At 41.3% G+C, this 17,140-nt stretch overlaps 3 protein-coding genes across 3 annotated transcripts; 2 read left to right on the forward strand and 1 right to left on the reverse strand.

Moving 5' to 3' along the window:
- Window positions 1–878: 878 nt before the first annotated feature.
- Window positions 879–3,551, reverse strand: mrpl20 (mitochondrial ribosomal protein L20). The gene is made up of 4 exons (XM_062401734.1): window positions 3,348–3,551; window positions 3,005–3,115; window positions 2,233–2,310; window positions 879–2,122 (listed from the first exon to the last, which is right to left on the reverse strand). The coding sequence occupies exons 1-4, from the start codon at window positions 3,432–3,434 to the stop codon at window positions 1,949–1,951; spliced, it is 450 nt and encodes a 149-aa protein (XP_062257718.1). The 5' UTR covers window positions 3,435–3,551; the 3' UTR covers window positions 879–1,948.
- Window positions 3,552–3,685: 134 nt separating this feature from the next.
- sdhb (succinate dehydrogenase complex, subunit B, iron sulfur (Ip)) lies at window positions 3,686–8,965 on the forward strand. Its single transcript, XM_062401722.1, has 8 exons — window positions 3,686–3,835; window positions 5,111–5,244; window positions 6,296–6,381; window positions 6,738–6,874; window positions 7,332–7,448; window positions 7,546–7,647; window positions 7,757–7,879; window positions 8,440–8,965. Exons 1-8 carry the CDS (start codon window positions 3,764–3,766, stop codon window positions 8,518–8,520), a joined length of 852 nt encoding a protein of 283 aa, XP_062257706.1. The 5' UTR covers window positions 3,686–3,763; the 3' UTR covers window positions 8,521–8,965.
- A 1,028-nt stretch (window positions 8,966–9,993) lies between these two features.
- On the forward strand, window positions 9,994–16,577 carry mfap2 (microfibril associated protein 2). Its single transcript, XM_062401748.1, has 9 exons — window positions 9,994–10,318; window positions 11,963–12,024; window positions 13,582–13,629; window positions 14,071–14,097; window positions 14,184–14,264; window positions 14,372–14,413; window positions 14,500–14,587; window positions 15,560–15,633; window positions 15,725–16,577. Exons 2-9 carry the CDS (start codon window positions 11,994–11,996, stop codon window positions 15,826–15,828), a joined length of 495 nt encoding a protein of 164 aa, XP_062257732.1. The 5' UTR covers window positions 9,994–10,318; window positions 11,963–11,993; the 3' UTR covers window positions 15,829–16,577.
- The last annotated feature ends 563 nt before the right edge of the window (window positions 16,578–17,140 follow it).

Below are 17,140 nucleotides of genomic sequence, written 5' to 3' on the forward strand. Positions count from 1 at the left end.
CAATGTTTAACATCGCATTTGCCTTGAAAATGGCCACAATTGACTGACTATTTCCTTGTATAAAAGTTGACCTGTGTACTCAAATAAAAAGTACTAAATAGTAAGAAGCATGCAGCTTCCGCTCTTCCAAATACTTCGCAATAAAAACAAAATATTTTCAAAAAATAAACGGATTTTTTAAAAAACGCATACAGAAAGTGTTGCAACCATTTATGTTTGTTAAATAAATTCATCCGGTAAACATTTTTCTGTCTTTGTCACAAACGTATTTCCAACACTTCCTGAACCCTTTTCAAAGTAAAAGCACTCCAGCGTTAATACGTTAATAAATTAATTTGTTTTAACTGGACTTTGATTGTTATTGACAGACCAGAAGATGCACGTACTTATACCGTAGTGTCCTGATATTTATTTTAGTACGTAATCCGACTTGTATTGAAGGAAATGGATGCATATTATGTATTTCCTGGCATTTACATTGCTAATTTAACAGGGGCCTCTGATCTATGCTATACTATATACGAGTATATAATATACAACAGTATAGTCAGACTTTTAACAAGCACCTTTAAAACGTTTCTGGCACATGAGATTGACTATTGTGCTAATATGCACATAGAATTAGTAATATTAGACAATAAAAGTAATAGTTATAATAATTAAGCCTGTCTAGACTTCTCTGGCTTCTCAAATGCCACTGGATAATGGAATTTAAGTAATTTTTATCTTTGTGGTCAACAGTTTACATTGTCATGCCAATAAAAGAAGATTTGTAAGGATAAATCAGCCGAAGCAACTACAAATGTTAGATAAAATAAAAATACCTCTTAAATTCCCATCCTTAAAATAGTTGTTTTTTCAATAAAGAGAATCAAGAGTAAATATCAAAATGTTTAATGAACTAAACATTATGAAAACAAAGGGTAAAATACATATTTACACAGACAAGTCATCACATGATATCACTTGAGGTCACTCTTTTCTTCACAACCTCCAAAAAAACTCACAATCCAATAACATCAAATCCTAATTTAACAAAGGTTGCATGTGGTGAACACAAGACAAGTTTTGGAAATTAATAATCACATCCTCTATGTTGACTCTGGAGGAAAGCAGCTCAGGAACATTGCTATAGTATGTTGTACCGAAGTCAGTGAATGTAGCAGGCGCAGGTGTGTACAGACAAACAGTTGCTATGCTTTTTAAATGTCAGATCTTGGATTATGATGATGCTCGACTGATGATTCAGTGCAGAACTGAAGTCTGATGAACTGAGTTTATGTCTGGTCAAGTAAACCATTGTAAGCACTGTCACACAATGAATAATGAATAGCAGGGGCTTTAACAGAAGTCTTATACAGTTGACAAAACTCTTCTTTTGAATGGGTTTGAGTAGCAAGTGTGCAGGGGACCACACCGTGTAAAGTAACCGTCCTGGAAGGTCTAAGACCAAGGCACTTCAACAGTAATCATCTGTCCTGCCAAAGTGTCCTTCAATAAGATAGAACATCCCATTCTACTTCAGGGATTAGGATCTGTTGGCAACTCTTTGTCAGACAGAAGGAAGAGGGGTTAGTAACAGGGACATTTTTCTTTTTTAAACTCTGGACCAGTGTGGTGCTGATTTACGTGGGACAGACAGGCAAGAGACACTGATCAGGCAGTGGATAACAAAGTGTCAGCCAGTGAACTCTTCAGAAAGAGCCCCAGGCAAACCATGTACCTAATGGAGTTCAGACACTGATGGCAACGTAAGTCTTTTCTGTGGGTTGTTAAACATGGGACAACCCTGGTATACTGATCAACAAGAGTGAAAAATACTTGGTGAAACAGCCTATGTAAAGCAAGAGGTGAGTGCATGTCTGGACATCTTCAAGATCAACAACAATCCAAGGTGATGCTCTTCAAACCACACAGCAACTGGAAATACATCACTGTAGCAAGCTGTTTATTGTAATAAAACAATTCGGGAGAAGACACCAGGAGGCTCTTTGCCGTCGCCCAGCGCTGCATTGAAGCCCTCCTGCCGCCGAGCCTGTGCCAGCTTAGCGAGTGACAGGAATGACCGAGGTTCTGTGATGGCCAGATCACTGATAACATGTCGGTTCAGCTGAACGCTGGTCTGTGTGGAAGAAGAGAGGAAATGTCTTAAATACAAATACAGTGAAACGTCCAAGCTAAAAAGATCTTACAGAGTGCTGTTACAGCTTTGTAATAGGGGACAAAACAAACCTTTGTAAGGTTGTGCATGAGGGCAGGATACTTCATGCCGTGCTCGCGGGAAGCTGCTGCAATGCGGGAAATCCAAAGCTGAAGAAATGACAGCACACATTAGAATGATAACCTTGTTCATCACAGATCACAAATTATTTGTTTATAAAATAGTGTTTTTGCAAGATCTCAAGTAACTCCCCGTACAGTTTACAATAAATACACCTTCTGCCAGCTGAAGACGTGAAGTAGTGGTACAAAACAAAACTGAGATTGGAAGGACACCTGACTTTGAAGTAAGTGACAATATTTAAATACGTTTTCTTGGTCATCTTGTGCTAAATGGATCTCACTTTTAAAGAGCTTTTCTGTGGTGTCATCCAAGTGTCCGTAAGCCGCGACAATCAAATTCGACTCGAGAAGAACTCATTTACACCATGTTTTCAGCCTAAATGTCTTCTGTGATCCCAGTGTGAACACAGCTCCAGGAGGATATCAGAGGACATTTACGCTAATAACTATGTAAACCCCTGAAACTCCAAGTGTTTTGTGCAATGAAACACTTCTTCACCCCCCCCCCATCTGCCTAGTGGAAAATGGTGAACAGATAATGAGTGGGTTTTCATTTTTGGGTGAACTATCATTTTAAAGAAAGATAAAATGATTATGACTACAACTAGACATGCATATAAGATGTTGGGTCTTGCAGCAATAGTGTGGACCCCGCAGCTGTTAGAAGTAGACGATCGGTTAGAAGACACGTGTTTAAAGGACACACTTTAAAACACCTTACCGTCCTCATGCTGCGTTTCTTCAGCCTCCGGGCTTGGGTGGCGTAGACGAAAGCTCTCCTGACGGCCTTCACTGCCAGAGTGTAGCAGCGGTTCTTTCTGCCCCTGAAGTGCTGGAGGAACAACCGACAGCAGGGTGACTACACCGGATCTACCGGGAACATGTTTCACACATTACAGTCACTACACCGGGGTGACGGTGAGCGGACCCATCTCCCAACGGCACAGTGACTCACTAGTTTCCCTGAGGTCACGACAACACACAAGTACAACACGATGACATAAGTCACAACAACGTGGGAGTAGGTTCGCTGCAGAAGCTCCAGGAGATAGTCGCGACCTTACCCGCGCGTGTTTCAGAACTTCTTGAACTTTCCAGTATCTGTCGGGCCCGCGGCTTCTGATCCAACAAGGCAGCGTCAGGAAAACCATGTTTGTTTTCTGGCCGAGGTGATTCAACAGAAGGAAAACACGGGGTGTGAGTGACCTCGAGCCAGTTTCACCTGGAAGGAGATGAGGGGGAACTCGGTTCACTTCCACACGCGACTGACACAGATACACCGGGTGCGTTTGTTTTTCTAACCCAGGACACGTTGTATGTGTAGGAGTGTCATGGACTGTGCATGGAGGAGGGTGTTGACTCTGCACCGCCCGGCTGATCTGCGGGGAGGGAAAACAAGCGCCACGGCGAGAGCAGTGAGGCGGCCGCGGTGGATGCTGGGATAGCAGGCTGTGTCGGAGGAGGTCAGACAAGCTCCAAAATGGCCGCTGTTTGTTTCACGTCCTTGAGCCGCTGCGGCGTTGTGGCGTGTCGTTCCCCCGCAGGACTGTTGGTAAGTTAGACTCAGTGTGCAGTTTATATTGTGTTGTCCGGGTCACACCGTGAAACTGTCGCTTCACTCACAGGAGCCCTTCGCCTTCTGGCAGCAGAGGTCTCCGTCTATGCCCTGAAGTCAGTGCTAACGCTAGCCCGCCCTGTCAGCTGCGGTCACACTGACTGCGCTGAAACTTCAGAATATCAGATGTTGTTGGTTTGCGGTTCGAGTGCGTAGCATCAAATGTAAACTGTTGTTACTCGAGAGTGTTCCACCCAAAAGTGTTTACCTTACAACCGTTAGCTGAAACCATTCAAGCTAATTAAAAACATCAGCCTGAGGGAAGGGATGTTTTTCTAACCCCACTGTGTAGTAATAGCGCAAAGTTCATCAGTAGTTAATCATAATTCAAATATCTGATTATTGACAGCTCTATGTCTATGAAAGGAAAAAGCATCTACAGTATTATACTGTATATAACACAGATCCAAGACAATTTACTTAAAAGAAACATACAGGTACACAGAGAAATAATGTCATTACATAGTATACAAACATATATTCAAGAGAAACAGGATCAGTCCTCACAGACCCCTGCTGTTTTCATCTGTAAAATGAGTTTGCTTAAAATAACAGGAAATGGAAAACGGTTATGAACCCTGATATTATCTCGGCGATAATTAATGGCTGGATGACTGAATGACTGGAGAAAGGTCTGCTAACTTTTTAAAAAAGATAACTAACTTACGGCATTTTCCAAATAAAAATGCCCAACATTTCTAGGTGAAATCTTCTCATGTGTGAGGTGGATTCTTGAAAGCATGTGGTGGAAGTATGTTCTGAATTTTTAGTGCTCATCGTTAAGCAGTGAAGAGTTTTAACAAGCAGTCTTAATGATTTAAAAGTTTTGGCCATTTAGGCTTCAAAATGGTAAAATAATTAAATAATCTTTTCTCAATGTTACAGGTAGCCAGTGCCCTAATGCTTTTACTGATGTAATGATATGATGTGATGATATCCTCTTTTCTTGGTTGTGGATACAATCCTTGCTGCTCATAGTCTTTTTAATGTCGGACACATAATTTGGTGACATCCGAATCACATTAACACCTTGATCCCATTTTTATTCCAATTAGAAGCAATATATGGAAAACAGCCGAGTATTAAACACTGAAGAAAACATCTCCAAGACAATTTCTAACTTTGTGTTGTCGCGTTACTATGCATGTATGTGTGTATAGTGAAAATAGACCAGCATAATAATCATATTTTGTCTCCCCTTGTCCCTGTTAGGCGGTGCGGTATGCCCAAACAGCAGCGGCTCCAGCAGCTCAGCCCAGAATAAAGAAGTTCCAGGTGTACAGATGGGACCCAGACACTCCAGGGGACAAACCCCGCATGCAGACCTACGAGATAGACCTCAACACGTAGGTGTTACAGCTTTTCTCTCTGAGTGAGGAGGATGAGGAAGGCCAGTTTTTGCAGCATTTGTCACTGCAACTTTCAAACTGGGTTTGCGTTTGTTATCTACTTAAATACACTTGCAAGTGGAAATGCACTCAGAAGAAAGCATACCTCTGTCAAGGCCCCAAAATCCTATTAAATTCAACCAATTGCACCGAATTTCACGCACTCACAGATTCCCTACATGTGACTGATTATTTTCATCAAGTTCCAGGTGTTTATATATATATTTAGATATATATACTTTATTTTCTATAAAAAAGTTGGTTTTCTATTTTATACTATTTCTATTTTATTTTATTTTATAGGGTGTTATTACTTGAGCATTGCTAGAAGAGAACCTGAGACTCAAGCATTTCACTGTCAGCGACTGCTTAATGTTAATGTTGTGCATTTAACAATAAAAAAAAAAACTTGAATCTTGAAATCTTGAATCTCAATATTGAAATCTGGAAATATTCTTCAGTAAAACCGTGAAAATTGTCACAATTTTAAAGAAAGTGAAAACTAATTCCAGATTATGCCCCCTGATCTGTATCTGTACCAACCTTACTTTAATTGATGGTTTCTTCCCCGACCCATACCACATCCTTTCACCAAGTTCTGAAAATCTGATCAGTTGTTTTGGTCTAATCTTGCTTAAAAACAAACGAACCTACCAACATAAACACACACAGGGTGAAAACATAACCTCCTTGGAAGAGGTAATGACAAATTTGTGATTCTGGTCATAATGTTTACTTGCACTAATGGTTGCTTGGTGAAAAGGGCATTGCTCATTCAATCCAAGTACTCAAACAGAGGGCATAATTAATGACCTATGAACAGCCTGCAGGTGGATTAAACTCAGGTGGATTAAACTCAGGTGGATTAAACTCTGGTATATCTGGCAGCCTGTCATGTTTCCTGCCCCCCTCCTTCACCTGTTCCTCTAATCAGCTTGAGAAGACTCTACTCTCTTGTGTCAAAACAACTTGCAGCATTGACTCCCTGCCTGCTCGTTCTCTTCTACAGTTGTGGTCCAATGATTCTCGATGCACTGATCAAGATCAAGAACGAGATGGACTCCACTTTGACCTTTCGCCGCTCCTGCAGAGAAGGTCAGGAGGCTGGAATAGGCCAACAGAATTTATTATCAACTTATATAGGTGCCATTAGAAATACATTTAATACAAACGCTTAAACACTCAAATGTACAGAAGCATTAAAACTCAAAAGGTTTTTAGTTTGCCCAGTCACGGCTAATGTAAAAACAATGGCGGCCTCTTTACAGAGGACCCACTCCTAATGTTAATATAAAGTATATAAATATAAAGGCCTCATTCAAGGGGTAAAGGAAACAGAATTTCTACTACGCTTCAGTAATAAAATGCTTAAGTAAGATTAAGTGATGGAGTTGTTTTGTCTGGTCCAGTGCCATAAATGACAGTGAATATGTTTATACATCTTTCTGCAGGTATCTGTGGGTCCTGTGCAATGAACATTAATGGAGGAAACACACTCGCTTGTCTCAACAAGATTGACACTAACGTTAGCAAGCCAACCAAGATTTACCCTCTGCCACATATGTATGTGGTCAAAGACCTGGTACCCGTAAGTAAAACCCATGAATAAAGAATCCACGACAGATCTATTGGAGCAGATGTTACTCCAGTTGTTCCAATTGTGTATAAAACACGTTTCCCTCCTTAACTTAATTTAGGATTTACAAAGTCTTAACATCAATGATTTTAAGTTTTTATTTATTGTCTCTATATTAATTTAATGTGTGTGTTTACGTGACTGCTGCTGTTAAAACAATTTCAGCCTCATTTGATTTATAGCTTATATAAGGTAATGTCATATTTAAACCAACTGGCCCAATGCCTTTTCTTTTTGAATATCCCAGTGATAACCGGTTAACCCTCATGACAACTATTTCTCTCTTCTGTTTCTATGTGGTGCTGTTTTTTGAACATGGATGAATTCCATTAACACAATCAGACCCATTTTTTCAAAGTTTATTTCTTTTAATTAACTTTTTTATTCTGACTTTTGTTTGTGTTGGCAGGACATGAGTAACTTCTACGCACAGTACAAGGCCATTGAACCCTACCTGAAGAAGAAGGATGAGTCAATGGAGGGGAAAGAGCAGTACCTGCAGACTGTGGAGGACCGACAGAAACTGGTACACTGCGGGTTTTATTTTGGTAACACATTGCAGGCTTTACAGTGCTCAAAGTCCCATGACAATGAATATCCCTTCTTGATTCTCTCCTCTGTAGGATGGCCTGTATGAGTGTATCCTGTGTGCCTGCTGCAGCACAAGCTGCCCAAGTTACTGGTGGAATGGTGACAAATACCTTGGCCCCGCTGTGCTGATGCAGGTGTGTGTGCGCAGGTCGAACGCATCAACATTAAATATTATTGATCTGAGTCAATTAAAAATATAGCCATCTGTCAGAATTCGTAGTCATATATCCTGCCGTCTCTCAGGCGTATCGTTGGATGATTGATTCAAGAGACGAGTTCACAGAGGAGCGTCTGTCCAAGCTGCAGGATCCTTTCTCCCTCTACCGCTGCCACACTATCATGAACTGCACCAAGACCTGCCCCAAGGTGACCTGTCAACACTCGTGTCTCGTGCACATCGCAGTTCACACCATAACACAAGTACATCTGGTTGTCCCTAATTGCATTTCCATCAGTGGCATCTTTCAAGCGTGGTGCAAGGGCAGAACTATAAACCAGACAGAAAGAGCCAAAGAGAGGGTTATAGTAAAAGACACATCCTTTATTCTCAGTATCCATGAGTATCATGAAAAAAAAAAATCTGTATTTACAGATATGTGTAGCCTCAGATTGTGAACCTTATTGCGTTAATATGTTAACCGGCAGCAAAGTATTTTTTTTTTATTTACATCTACATTTATTGATATCTGTTTACGAAAATCCTAATATAATAATCCAGGTGCTTTCAAAAATGTAAATGTCTCATGACAAAATAGATTTTCTACCTGCTGCACAAAGGTTTTCAACATCATATATGTATATATTCACTGGCTGATTCTGTCCTGTATCTTGTGTCATCAAAACATAGAATACATCCTGCAACATCTTCATCAAATATCACAATGATTCTCACTGGTCTCTTTTCAACCGTCTCCTCTTCCTCACAGGGGTTGAACCCAGGAAAAGCGATTGCTGAGATCAAGAAGATGATGGCCACATACAAGGAGAAGGCGGCGTCTGTCGTCTGAAACCTCCGCTTCAGCATCCTTTCTGTAACTTTTCCCTCCATGATATAAATTGTATATTAATTAAGAATGCTTAAATGGTCTAAAGGGCCAGTGCACCAGTCAGCTCAACCACCACCACCACATCCTGGGTCAACTACTAGAAATGTGTGTGTGTGTGTGGTTGGAGGACTTGGTGTTAAAAACGCACATGTACAGTATGAATGCAGATGAGAGAGTGTGTATTAGTCTGTACCACATCATTGGTATTTATCTCCAGTTCCACTGTGTGTTTGTTTGTGCTCATGAGAGAAACAATGCTGCATAGCTAAGTAAAAATATTTTTGTGTATCTTTCTTTTATGGCTTATTGCTTCTCAGGGTAGCAGCCCAGTGTTTAAGTTCATTCTCATCTTTCAACTCACCAACAACAGTTTTTGTTTTGATGAAAAATAAATAGTTGAAATGCCTGTCTTCTGTTTTTATTGGTTATTACTTGTCCTCATAAATGTCTCTTTCTACTATTCACCTACCACACCTGCAGTCATTGGCTAACTGTCCACTAGAGGTCATTACTGTGCAGAGGCCAAGCCCAAAATGGGTTTAACTGAGACCTGTCACAAAGGCAGACGTTTGTGATGAGTGTTTGAATGACACGTCTTTTTTAAGTTTTACTGTCTTTTTTAAATTTTACTGTCTGTTCGTGCCATTCTTCTGAACATGATATCTACAACACACCTTGAGACAATCCTTTCACATTTGGCACAAGCATTTACTTTATTGGTCAAATAGCAAGGTCATGAAGGCATCACAAAACATGGTTTTGGCCTCTTGAATGTGATATCTCAAGTCTGTCTTAAGGGGATTTCCCTAAATTCTGATCAATTGTCAAAGATTAACTGAAAGGTTCAGCTCATAGTGAACTTAAATGAATATGGAACAAAGGTAATATAGACAGGAACTACACTAGTTGGTGGAGGCATACAACATACGCAGCAGGATATTTCTACTTTAAATTTAATCTTTTACCAAATTCCGTTTTCCTTAATCTTGTTAACTTGCTTTGATAATTTGATCAAGTACCTTTCTGAAAAAGACTGAAACTATATAAATAGTAAAACTCTGTGTAACACCATAGGTTATTAGTTGTGTTCTTTCAGCATGACACAGTGATTTCAGATTAACAATCTCTTCTATTCTGCTGCACACTAACTCTTTCATATGAAAAGCCTCACTCTGCACTCCAGGATTCTTGTTAGCATTAGCCTGGGCTGACTGTAACCTGCAGTTTCTGTAAACTAGCTAGTAAAATGCTATATAAAAATGTATTAATAATTAATAATGAGATACATATAACTGACTGCTAATCACACCCCATAAAGTTGATTTGGTTCGAAAGAGACACAGCTGGTTGATATTTATTTCACAGCAGTTGACATTTGATAGGATTCAAGTGGTTTTCATGTCTGGCGTTGATTCAATACTGTAGTTCAATTCTTAATTCGTTTTTCACATGTTCATAACTTTTTTATATAACGGTGACATATGGCATTTATATCACTCAGACTGGTAACCTATGGCAACAGTATATGTGGTAATCTAACATTTGACCAGTTCATCAGTTTGTTTCATTCGCTTGACCCTTTAACATTACACAGTGTAACCCTGATCTTGCTGGGTCTGGGGGTCGGATAACGGGGGCTGGAGGCTGGATGGGGAGGAGACTACAGATGTGGGGTGGTACAATGTGGCTGTAAGGTCCTCCTGCTCTCATAGGACACATGAGAGCTGAGCAAAGTCGGAGCAAACTGAACCAGAGTTAGGTAAGAAAACCACGTCTCAAGTTTGCAGGATTTTTGTTTTGAATTGGACACACTTTGTTCTTTTTACAGCATGCATGTGTGTGCAGGGCTTGACTTGTGCTGAGAGTTAGGATAGGAAAATAAATCAGGGGATATGTGAGGAATGCATGCAGCCCGATCAGTGTTTGAGAGACACAGAAGCATCCCAGCGGTTTATCACTCCTCAGAATGAAGAGCGCATAATGGAGGGGCATTCGTGTGCATGTTAATGGCTGTGGAGGGCTGACATGTGGTCCTGTGTTTTCACTGGAGAGAAGACGGAGGAGGGACTTCACAACACAGCCTGTAGCAATGGCACTACAATGGAGAGGGGGTGCCAAGAGGGAAAAAAAATCAGCTGCTGCTCGAGACTGGGGGTCAATGAGGGCACATGGAAAGATGGTTTAAATATGTGCTTGTTTTTCATTCATAGTTGGATTAAATCAAAAGGTGTAAAACCAATGACAGCAGGGGATCATGTTGCTGTCCTCAGAAACTCTCAATAATGTGTGAGTGTGAACGTGGTGGGGGGGAGATGGGGTCCCTAGCTGGGAAGGGAAGGAGTCATTGGGGAGGTGGGGGGGGGGGGGCTAATCGCTCCCAGATGTTTGCTGTGAAAACATATGGTTTCTGATAGCCACTGTGATGCACAAGAAGAATGTGTGTGTGTGTTTGTGTGCATTTGTGTTGCAGTATTACACACAGACACGCACACACACACACACACACACACACACACACAGATTTGCTACACATGTAGAACTTGTGCAAACAATGTTTCCATCACGGTTTGCTCTCAGTGCGGCCTTACAGAGCAGAAGTCCACAGTGTAAGATGTGTAGAAGGCACATGTTGTGTGTATGAGGTGGCCTACAGTGCTGCAGCGGAGGAGGAGCATTCATTCTTTCCACAATGCAGAAAAAGCAGTTTAGTCATTTTGGCAGGAAGCAGGAGTTAATGGACTTTTTCTGTTTGCAACACTGTGACTCACTGAATCCCATCGACAGCTTCAGAATGAAAGATGTTGGTCTGGTTGTCGGTGATGTCTTGATGTTGTCAGTGTTTAATTTCTCTGTCCACATGTCATTTGGACTCAACCTGAGAGGCCCTCACTGCCTGGTGGAGTGAAGACGAAAGAGTAAGGGGCTGAGGAGGAGGGAGGGTTCGAGGAAATGACCAGTGAGGGCGACAGAAGGAAAAACGGAGGATGTGGAGGCAGACGTAGGGAGGGAAGGAGGGGTGAACTCGGAGGGCGGGGTGGGGTTGAGGGGTTCTCTGTTTCTTTTCCTGGAATGCAGCCTCCAGACCGTCTGCTGCAAAGAGGGAAAAGTAGGAAAACAGAGGGGTTGTTCTGAGGAAGACGAACGTGCCACATTCTTGCTGTCAGGCTTTTCTCCCCCTCTCACTTGCCATGGCTGTTTTTTTTGGTGTATTTTATTTTTGGCGGGTCGGGGGGTAGGGTGGCAAGGGAGGAACAGTGGGGGGCTGAAAGGGGATGGAGGGCGGGGGGAAAGAGAGGAGAGGAGAGTTCATGTAGACCAGGGGCACATCCAGCACTGTACAGCACTTCATTCCCCTCATGTCGCCCTGCCCTGATGGTTCCATCTTCTCCTCATCTCCCTGCAGTGTTGAAGTCAGTCTACCTCCCAAAGTGACCATGAGAGTCCTCCTGCTAATCTGCATGCCAGGTAACTGCACCACCGTCCTCCGTCAGCTCTGAAAACTTGGCCTCAAATCTTGCTTCATGCTCCAAAATGACACTTTCAAATATGAGGATTTGAGAAGCAGTCTAGTTGCTTTCATTCCCACTGTGGGATGAGAAGCGTCTGTACAATACATGTTTGCATTGGCTTAACATAAATTCTGGAAACAGCGAGCCAGGCTCTGTGGACAGGTAAACAAATCCCACAAACAACAGAAAAGCACAGAGCATCATCTTTTTCACTCTGCGTCAAACCACAGAGAACACGACAAACAGGATTTAAATAATGCAACCATCTCTCGTGCAATAACTGACTCTAGCTTTGTAAAAAAAATGGTTGGACTCCATCACTTGAAGTAATGAAACGGTGGAGAAAATTGGTTTTAAGGGATAGTAGATGCTAAAAGTTCTTCAAATAGAAGTAAGAGTAGGTGTGTTGCAAATTAGCTGAAATACAAAATTATTAAAAGATATGATGAAAGCTGATTTAACGTGCAAATCATCCGGAAATACAAACTCCGAAGTCAAGAGATTTAACGGCAACACTATATAACTTTTGAAAGGAACAGCTCTCCCACATTTGCACATTTGCATCCAGTGGTTAGTCTGGCACACCCCCTAACAAAACCAGGAAAAGCAATATTTCCTACACAAGCTTAAAGCGGTTGTCCAATTACATCAGAGTGGGCCAATCAGAACAGCCTGGGCTTTACTGGGAGGGCGGCCCCAAAAAAAACATGCGTTTACCGACAGAGACTGAAAAGAGGAGTTGCAGCAATAGACAGTGTGAAGAAAGACATGTCATTTTATAACATTAGAGCATGTCAGCCTTTTCAAGTAATAACACAAACTACAAAAACGATCCTGAATATGAGCATCACATGTCTCCTCTGAAGCACTGAGGTGACTTTGTGTCACTTTTACTCGCAGTGGGCGTGACAGGACAATGCTAAAGACTGTAAAGTTGTGTAACAGTAACACATACTTTAAGGCTTTTGTAATTATTGTAGGGTGGCTAAGGAGGTAGAGCGTGTCATCCACTAACCAGAAGGTCTAAGGTTCGATCCCTGTCTCCCCAATTCAGCATGCCGAGATACTGAACCACAAGTTGCCCCCGACATCTGTGTAGTTGTTATGAATTTTCTATGTTAGAGAAAAGTGCTGAACATACACATACTGTATGGATGTGTGTGTGAATGGGTGGAAGTTAAAACTTTAATGTTAATAGCTTAGAGTGATTGTCAAGGTTAGAATATATATCTAGATACATTATATATATATATATATATATTTATACAGAACATTTAGTTATTGTAGTCTTTACCTTAAAAGGACGTAAGTACAACGTTTCAAACTTAAGACATTTTGATTTTTGAAATCAAAAGTGAGAGCAGATTACAGATATTTTATAACAAAGTAGTGGTGCACAACAGTGTTTCTTAGTTACAGTATCTAGAATACTCGTAATTACTGACTTTGTACCTTTGCATTGCACTCATTGCTTCATTTGTGTGATGACTGCATTTGTCTGCAACCTCAACAGTTCTGCTGCTCGCCCAGGCTCAGTACCAGGAACCATATCCTTTTTTGGGTGAGTTCATTCAGAGAATATGGGATTGTTCCAGCACAGCATCGGTTTATATCAGAGTTCTCCACATCTGGTCCGGATCTCTCCCTGTCCTCTGATATGTCCCTTAGCCTTGAGGAGCTCTCTCTCTCCCTTTCTCTCTCTCCTCTTGTTGTTATTTACCACCAGCATAGCAACCGTTTTTCACAGTGTAATCAGCTCTCTAACCACCCAGTATGTGATTGTTTGTAAACATCTTGCATATGAAGTCATGGATTAGGACCCCACAAGCTGCCTGTGTTCTTCTCCAGCTTCGTGCAGGTGGTTCATTTTATGTGGAGCGGTGCTTTCTTGTGTGTGTGTTTGTGTATTTGAGGGGGAATGAGGGGGTGGAGACGGTAATTGGTTTCACAGTGTTGATCTCATGAAACATTCTTCTCTCCTGCTTATGTCACGGCCTCACAGAGGACTATGGGCCCGATTACTTTCCAGGTAAAAAAAGTGTAAACACATAGAGATGTTCAAATGTTGAAATGTTAATTTCTTGGTTAAAAGAGATCGCTCCACTCTTGTTTCAGAGAGTCCAAATCCCGACCCTCCTCCCGGAACCTACCAGCAGCAGGTCAGCTTGGATACTCTGGTGCGTCCAGAAAAATCAGGTACATGTGTTTAATTCTCCTGTCAGAGTCACAGGTCACGTCACGTCAGTGTGTTTAAAAAGTTTTGCAGTGACTCACTTCAAATCTACTTTGTTATGTGAACTCAGAGTCCGAGCTGGAGACGGAGCCCACGGAGCCAGGACCTCTCGGTGAGAACGCTGCAGAAACCAGGACAGCTCATCAGATGTTTACTTTTAGTGGATAAATCATCTTTTCCTGTGTATCTGATTTCCAGATTGCAGAGAGGAGCAGTATCCCTGCACCCGACTCTACTCTGTGCACAAGCCATGCAAGCAGTGCCTCAACAGCCTCTGCTTCTACAGGTATGCATCGGTTTTGCATGTGTTTTAAATGAGCAGCACGCCTCAAATAAATATTCAGCCATTTTCTCTCAGTCGTCTCTAAAGTTTGTCAGACAAAGAAACACTTCTCCTAAACCAGACTATTACAACTGATCCAACAAGAAGAAGTGTCTGTCAGATGTTTACAGGCTCGTTCCTTGGGCCCTACCCAACCATCCCACTAATTTGCATTAAGGTCGGTTCAGTAGTTTCTGTGTAATCCTGCAAACAGAAAAAACAGCAATTAAAATACTGATGGAGTGAGTCTTTGAAATACACATGTATAGTTTCAATAGGTATAGTTTCCTCTCTAAAGAATCCCTGGTATATTTTTAAACAGTTAGGTAATGTATCTTTTCCCAATCCTTACTTCCAAAAGGAATTAAAAAAAAAGTACATTTCACTTGGGACTGCAGCAACTTCAACAAACGAAGAGTCGCTGAGAGGCTGAGGTCGGGTGTCAATAGTTTGAATGACGGAACTACCCAAAGATTACTGAGAAAAATGCGTTTAACTTTTTAAAAGAAAATGCTGGTCAGCTTATTGCAACATGGACGAACTCGTATATTGAATCAATCACAGGGATCAAAAGAAAAGTAGCATAGCAGTTTTTACAGTAGTATGTGGTTGCAACTGAAAACAAACCATGGTGCCTATGTTTATTATGATGAAGAAATATGTCACTTAATGCAACACTGTGGTTCATTGGTCCATGTTTAAGAGTTCATGGGTGACATTGGAGGTTTATCGCAAAGATTATACTTCCATGACATTTGTCAACAGTAAAACATTTATAGAGATATTAACTATAAGCAGGGTTTTGATTTATGAAGATGACTGTGTGTTTTAGGGGGAACTGCTCCTTTAACGTCCCTGGTTCTTCAGTGCTCCACTTTAACTGTATTTAAAGACCCTTTGTGTGTATAACGGGAATAAACATGTGTTTTCATTCAGTTTGAGACGAGTGTACGTCATCAACAAGGAGGTCTGCGTGAGGACTGTGTGCGCCCATGAAGAGCTGCTCAGAGGTGGGTTCTGTGTGTTGTGTCTCTCTTTTTGTGTGCCGGTCCAGAGACTCTTGTTGTGTTAACTCCTGACTCCTCTTGCGTGTGCATGTAGCGGACATGTGTCGTGACCAGTTCTCTCGCTGTGGCGTGGCGGCCCTGAGCGGACAGTGTGCATCACTAGGAGGAACCTGTGGAAAGAGCTGCGGTGGCTGCTGATGGAGTCCTGAGATCAGGGACACACCACCCGCCCAGATACTGCCGCTTGTCTACAACTCGTCCACATCCTTTGACTTTGTCCTCCTCCTGCTTCTTCTTCTTCCTCCTCTTCCTCCCCTCTCCCTCTGACTCTTCCATACAAGACCTTTCCTCTGTTTCTCTTTGTTTCTCCACATTTATGTCTACCCAGTAGAGCCTGTATGTATGGTTAAATATACTCCAAAAGACATTGATGACAGTACTAATAACTGGTGCTATACAAACATCACACTGGTGCTATAAAGAGTTAACCTTTAGAGATGCACATAAAACTGCAGAACATCCTTTTTTTTTTTCTTCAATTTTTTGCCATATTGTATCACATTAATCTCATGCTTTGTGTTTGTTGATATGTTACTGTACTTGTGTTGAGAAGCAGTCATTGTCAAGATGATCAGCCCATCAACGGTGGCCACTGTGCTCTGACACCAGAGAAACACTAATCAGTATCCAGCCGTCAGCAGTCTCACGGTTGAAGATGGTGAGATGTGTGAAGAGACAGGTGGTGAGTGACCTCAGTTTTTGCACTTCTGCCACGTGGATCTGAGCTTAGCAACCAAGCTGCAGGCAAAAAAAAAATATAGAATTGTATTCCAGTGGCAACAAGTGCTCTGAAAAGGCATCTCACAAGTGGCCTCTGTACTACTGCTTTGTAAAACTGTCACTATAAAGACTGAGAAAAAAATTAAACCTTCTTTTTTTTACTACAACTGTTCAGCGTGTGATTGAGTCGAATGGGATTTGTCGCTGTGATGTAATCTGAGGCAGCTCGGCTGGCAGATACAAATCGGCAGATATGAGCCTTTCAAAGCCATATCAGTATCAGCCTTTAAATAATTTATTTTGAATTTACAGAATAAACAATGCAAAAAATATGTGCATTCGTATTGACTTAATTCAAGATCTATAAATGTGGGTGTATTTGTATTTTCTCCGGGTTTTATAACAACATCTTGGAAATAATAGTCGGTAGCAATGGATGATATATCAGTACAGGAAATATTTTACTCCCAAATATCATTTTAGATCATTAGGGCCATATAGAAGTTCTTGAATTCTTGAAATTACCAGATTGATAATTTAATAAGTCATGATATTTTAAGAAAATTGTTTTGGGTTTTTATCTCTTTGAAAACTTTCTCCACGTCTTGTGGTTCTTTCTTCCGAACAGACAGTTCCTTGAACTAACCCTCCTCAATCCTGACACTAATGCTTTCCTGATACTGTTGAGGAAAATATTAAGCATTTTAGTATTTGTGAAACTTGTACTAAA

The sequence above is a fragment of the Platichthys flesus genome, chromosome 2 (assembly GCF_949316205.1).
Source record: "Platichthys flesus chromosome 2, fPlaFle2.1, whole genome shotgun sequence".
Lineage (NCBI taxonomy): Eukaryota > Metazoa > Chordata > Actinopteri > Pleuronectiformes > Pleuronectidae > Platichthys > Platichthys flesus.

Bases quoted from the DNA above. Each gene is read 5' to 3' on its own strand.
- mrpl20 (XM_062401734.1), bottom strand. From the start codon at position 3,434: ATGGTTTTCCTGACGCTGCCTTGTTGGATCAGAAGCCGCGGGCCCGAC. The intron at 3,116-3,347 runs GTAAGGTCGCGA...TTGTTCCTCCAG, and splicing joins AAGTTCTGAAACACGCGCGG to CACTTCAGGGGCAGAAAGAA. The intron at 2,123-2,232 runs GTTTGTTTTGTC...TCTTCCACACAG, and splicing joins TCATGCACAACCTTACAAAG to ACCAGCGTTCAGCTGAACCG.
- sdhb (XM_062401722.1), top strand. From the start codon at position 3,764: ATGGCCGCTGTTTGTTTCACGTCCTTGAGCCGCTGCGGCGTTGTGGCG. The intron at 6,875-7,331 runs GTAAGTAAAACC...TTGTGTTGGCAG, and splicing joins TGGTCAAAGACCTGGTACCC to GACATGAGTAACTTCTACGC. The intron at 7,880-8,439 runs GTGACCTGTCAA...TCTTCCTCACAG, and splicing joins GCACCAAGACCTGCCCCAAG to GGGTTGAACCCAGGAAAAGC.
- mfap2 (XM_062401748.1), top strand. From the start codon at position 11,994: ATGAGAGTCCTCCTGCTAATCTGCATGCCAG. The intron at 12,025-13,581 runs GTAACTGCACCA...CAACCTCAACAG, and splicing joins CCTGCTAATCTGCATGCCAG to TTCTGCTGCTCGCCCAGGCT. The intron at 13,630-14,070 runs GTGAGTTCATTC...ACGGCCTCACAG, and splicing joins GGAACCATATCCTTTTTTGG to AGGACTATGGGCCCGATTAC.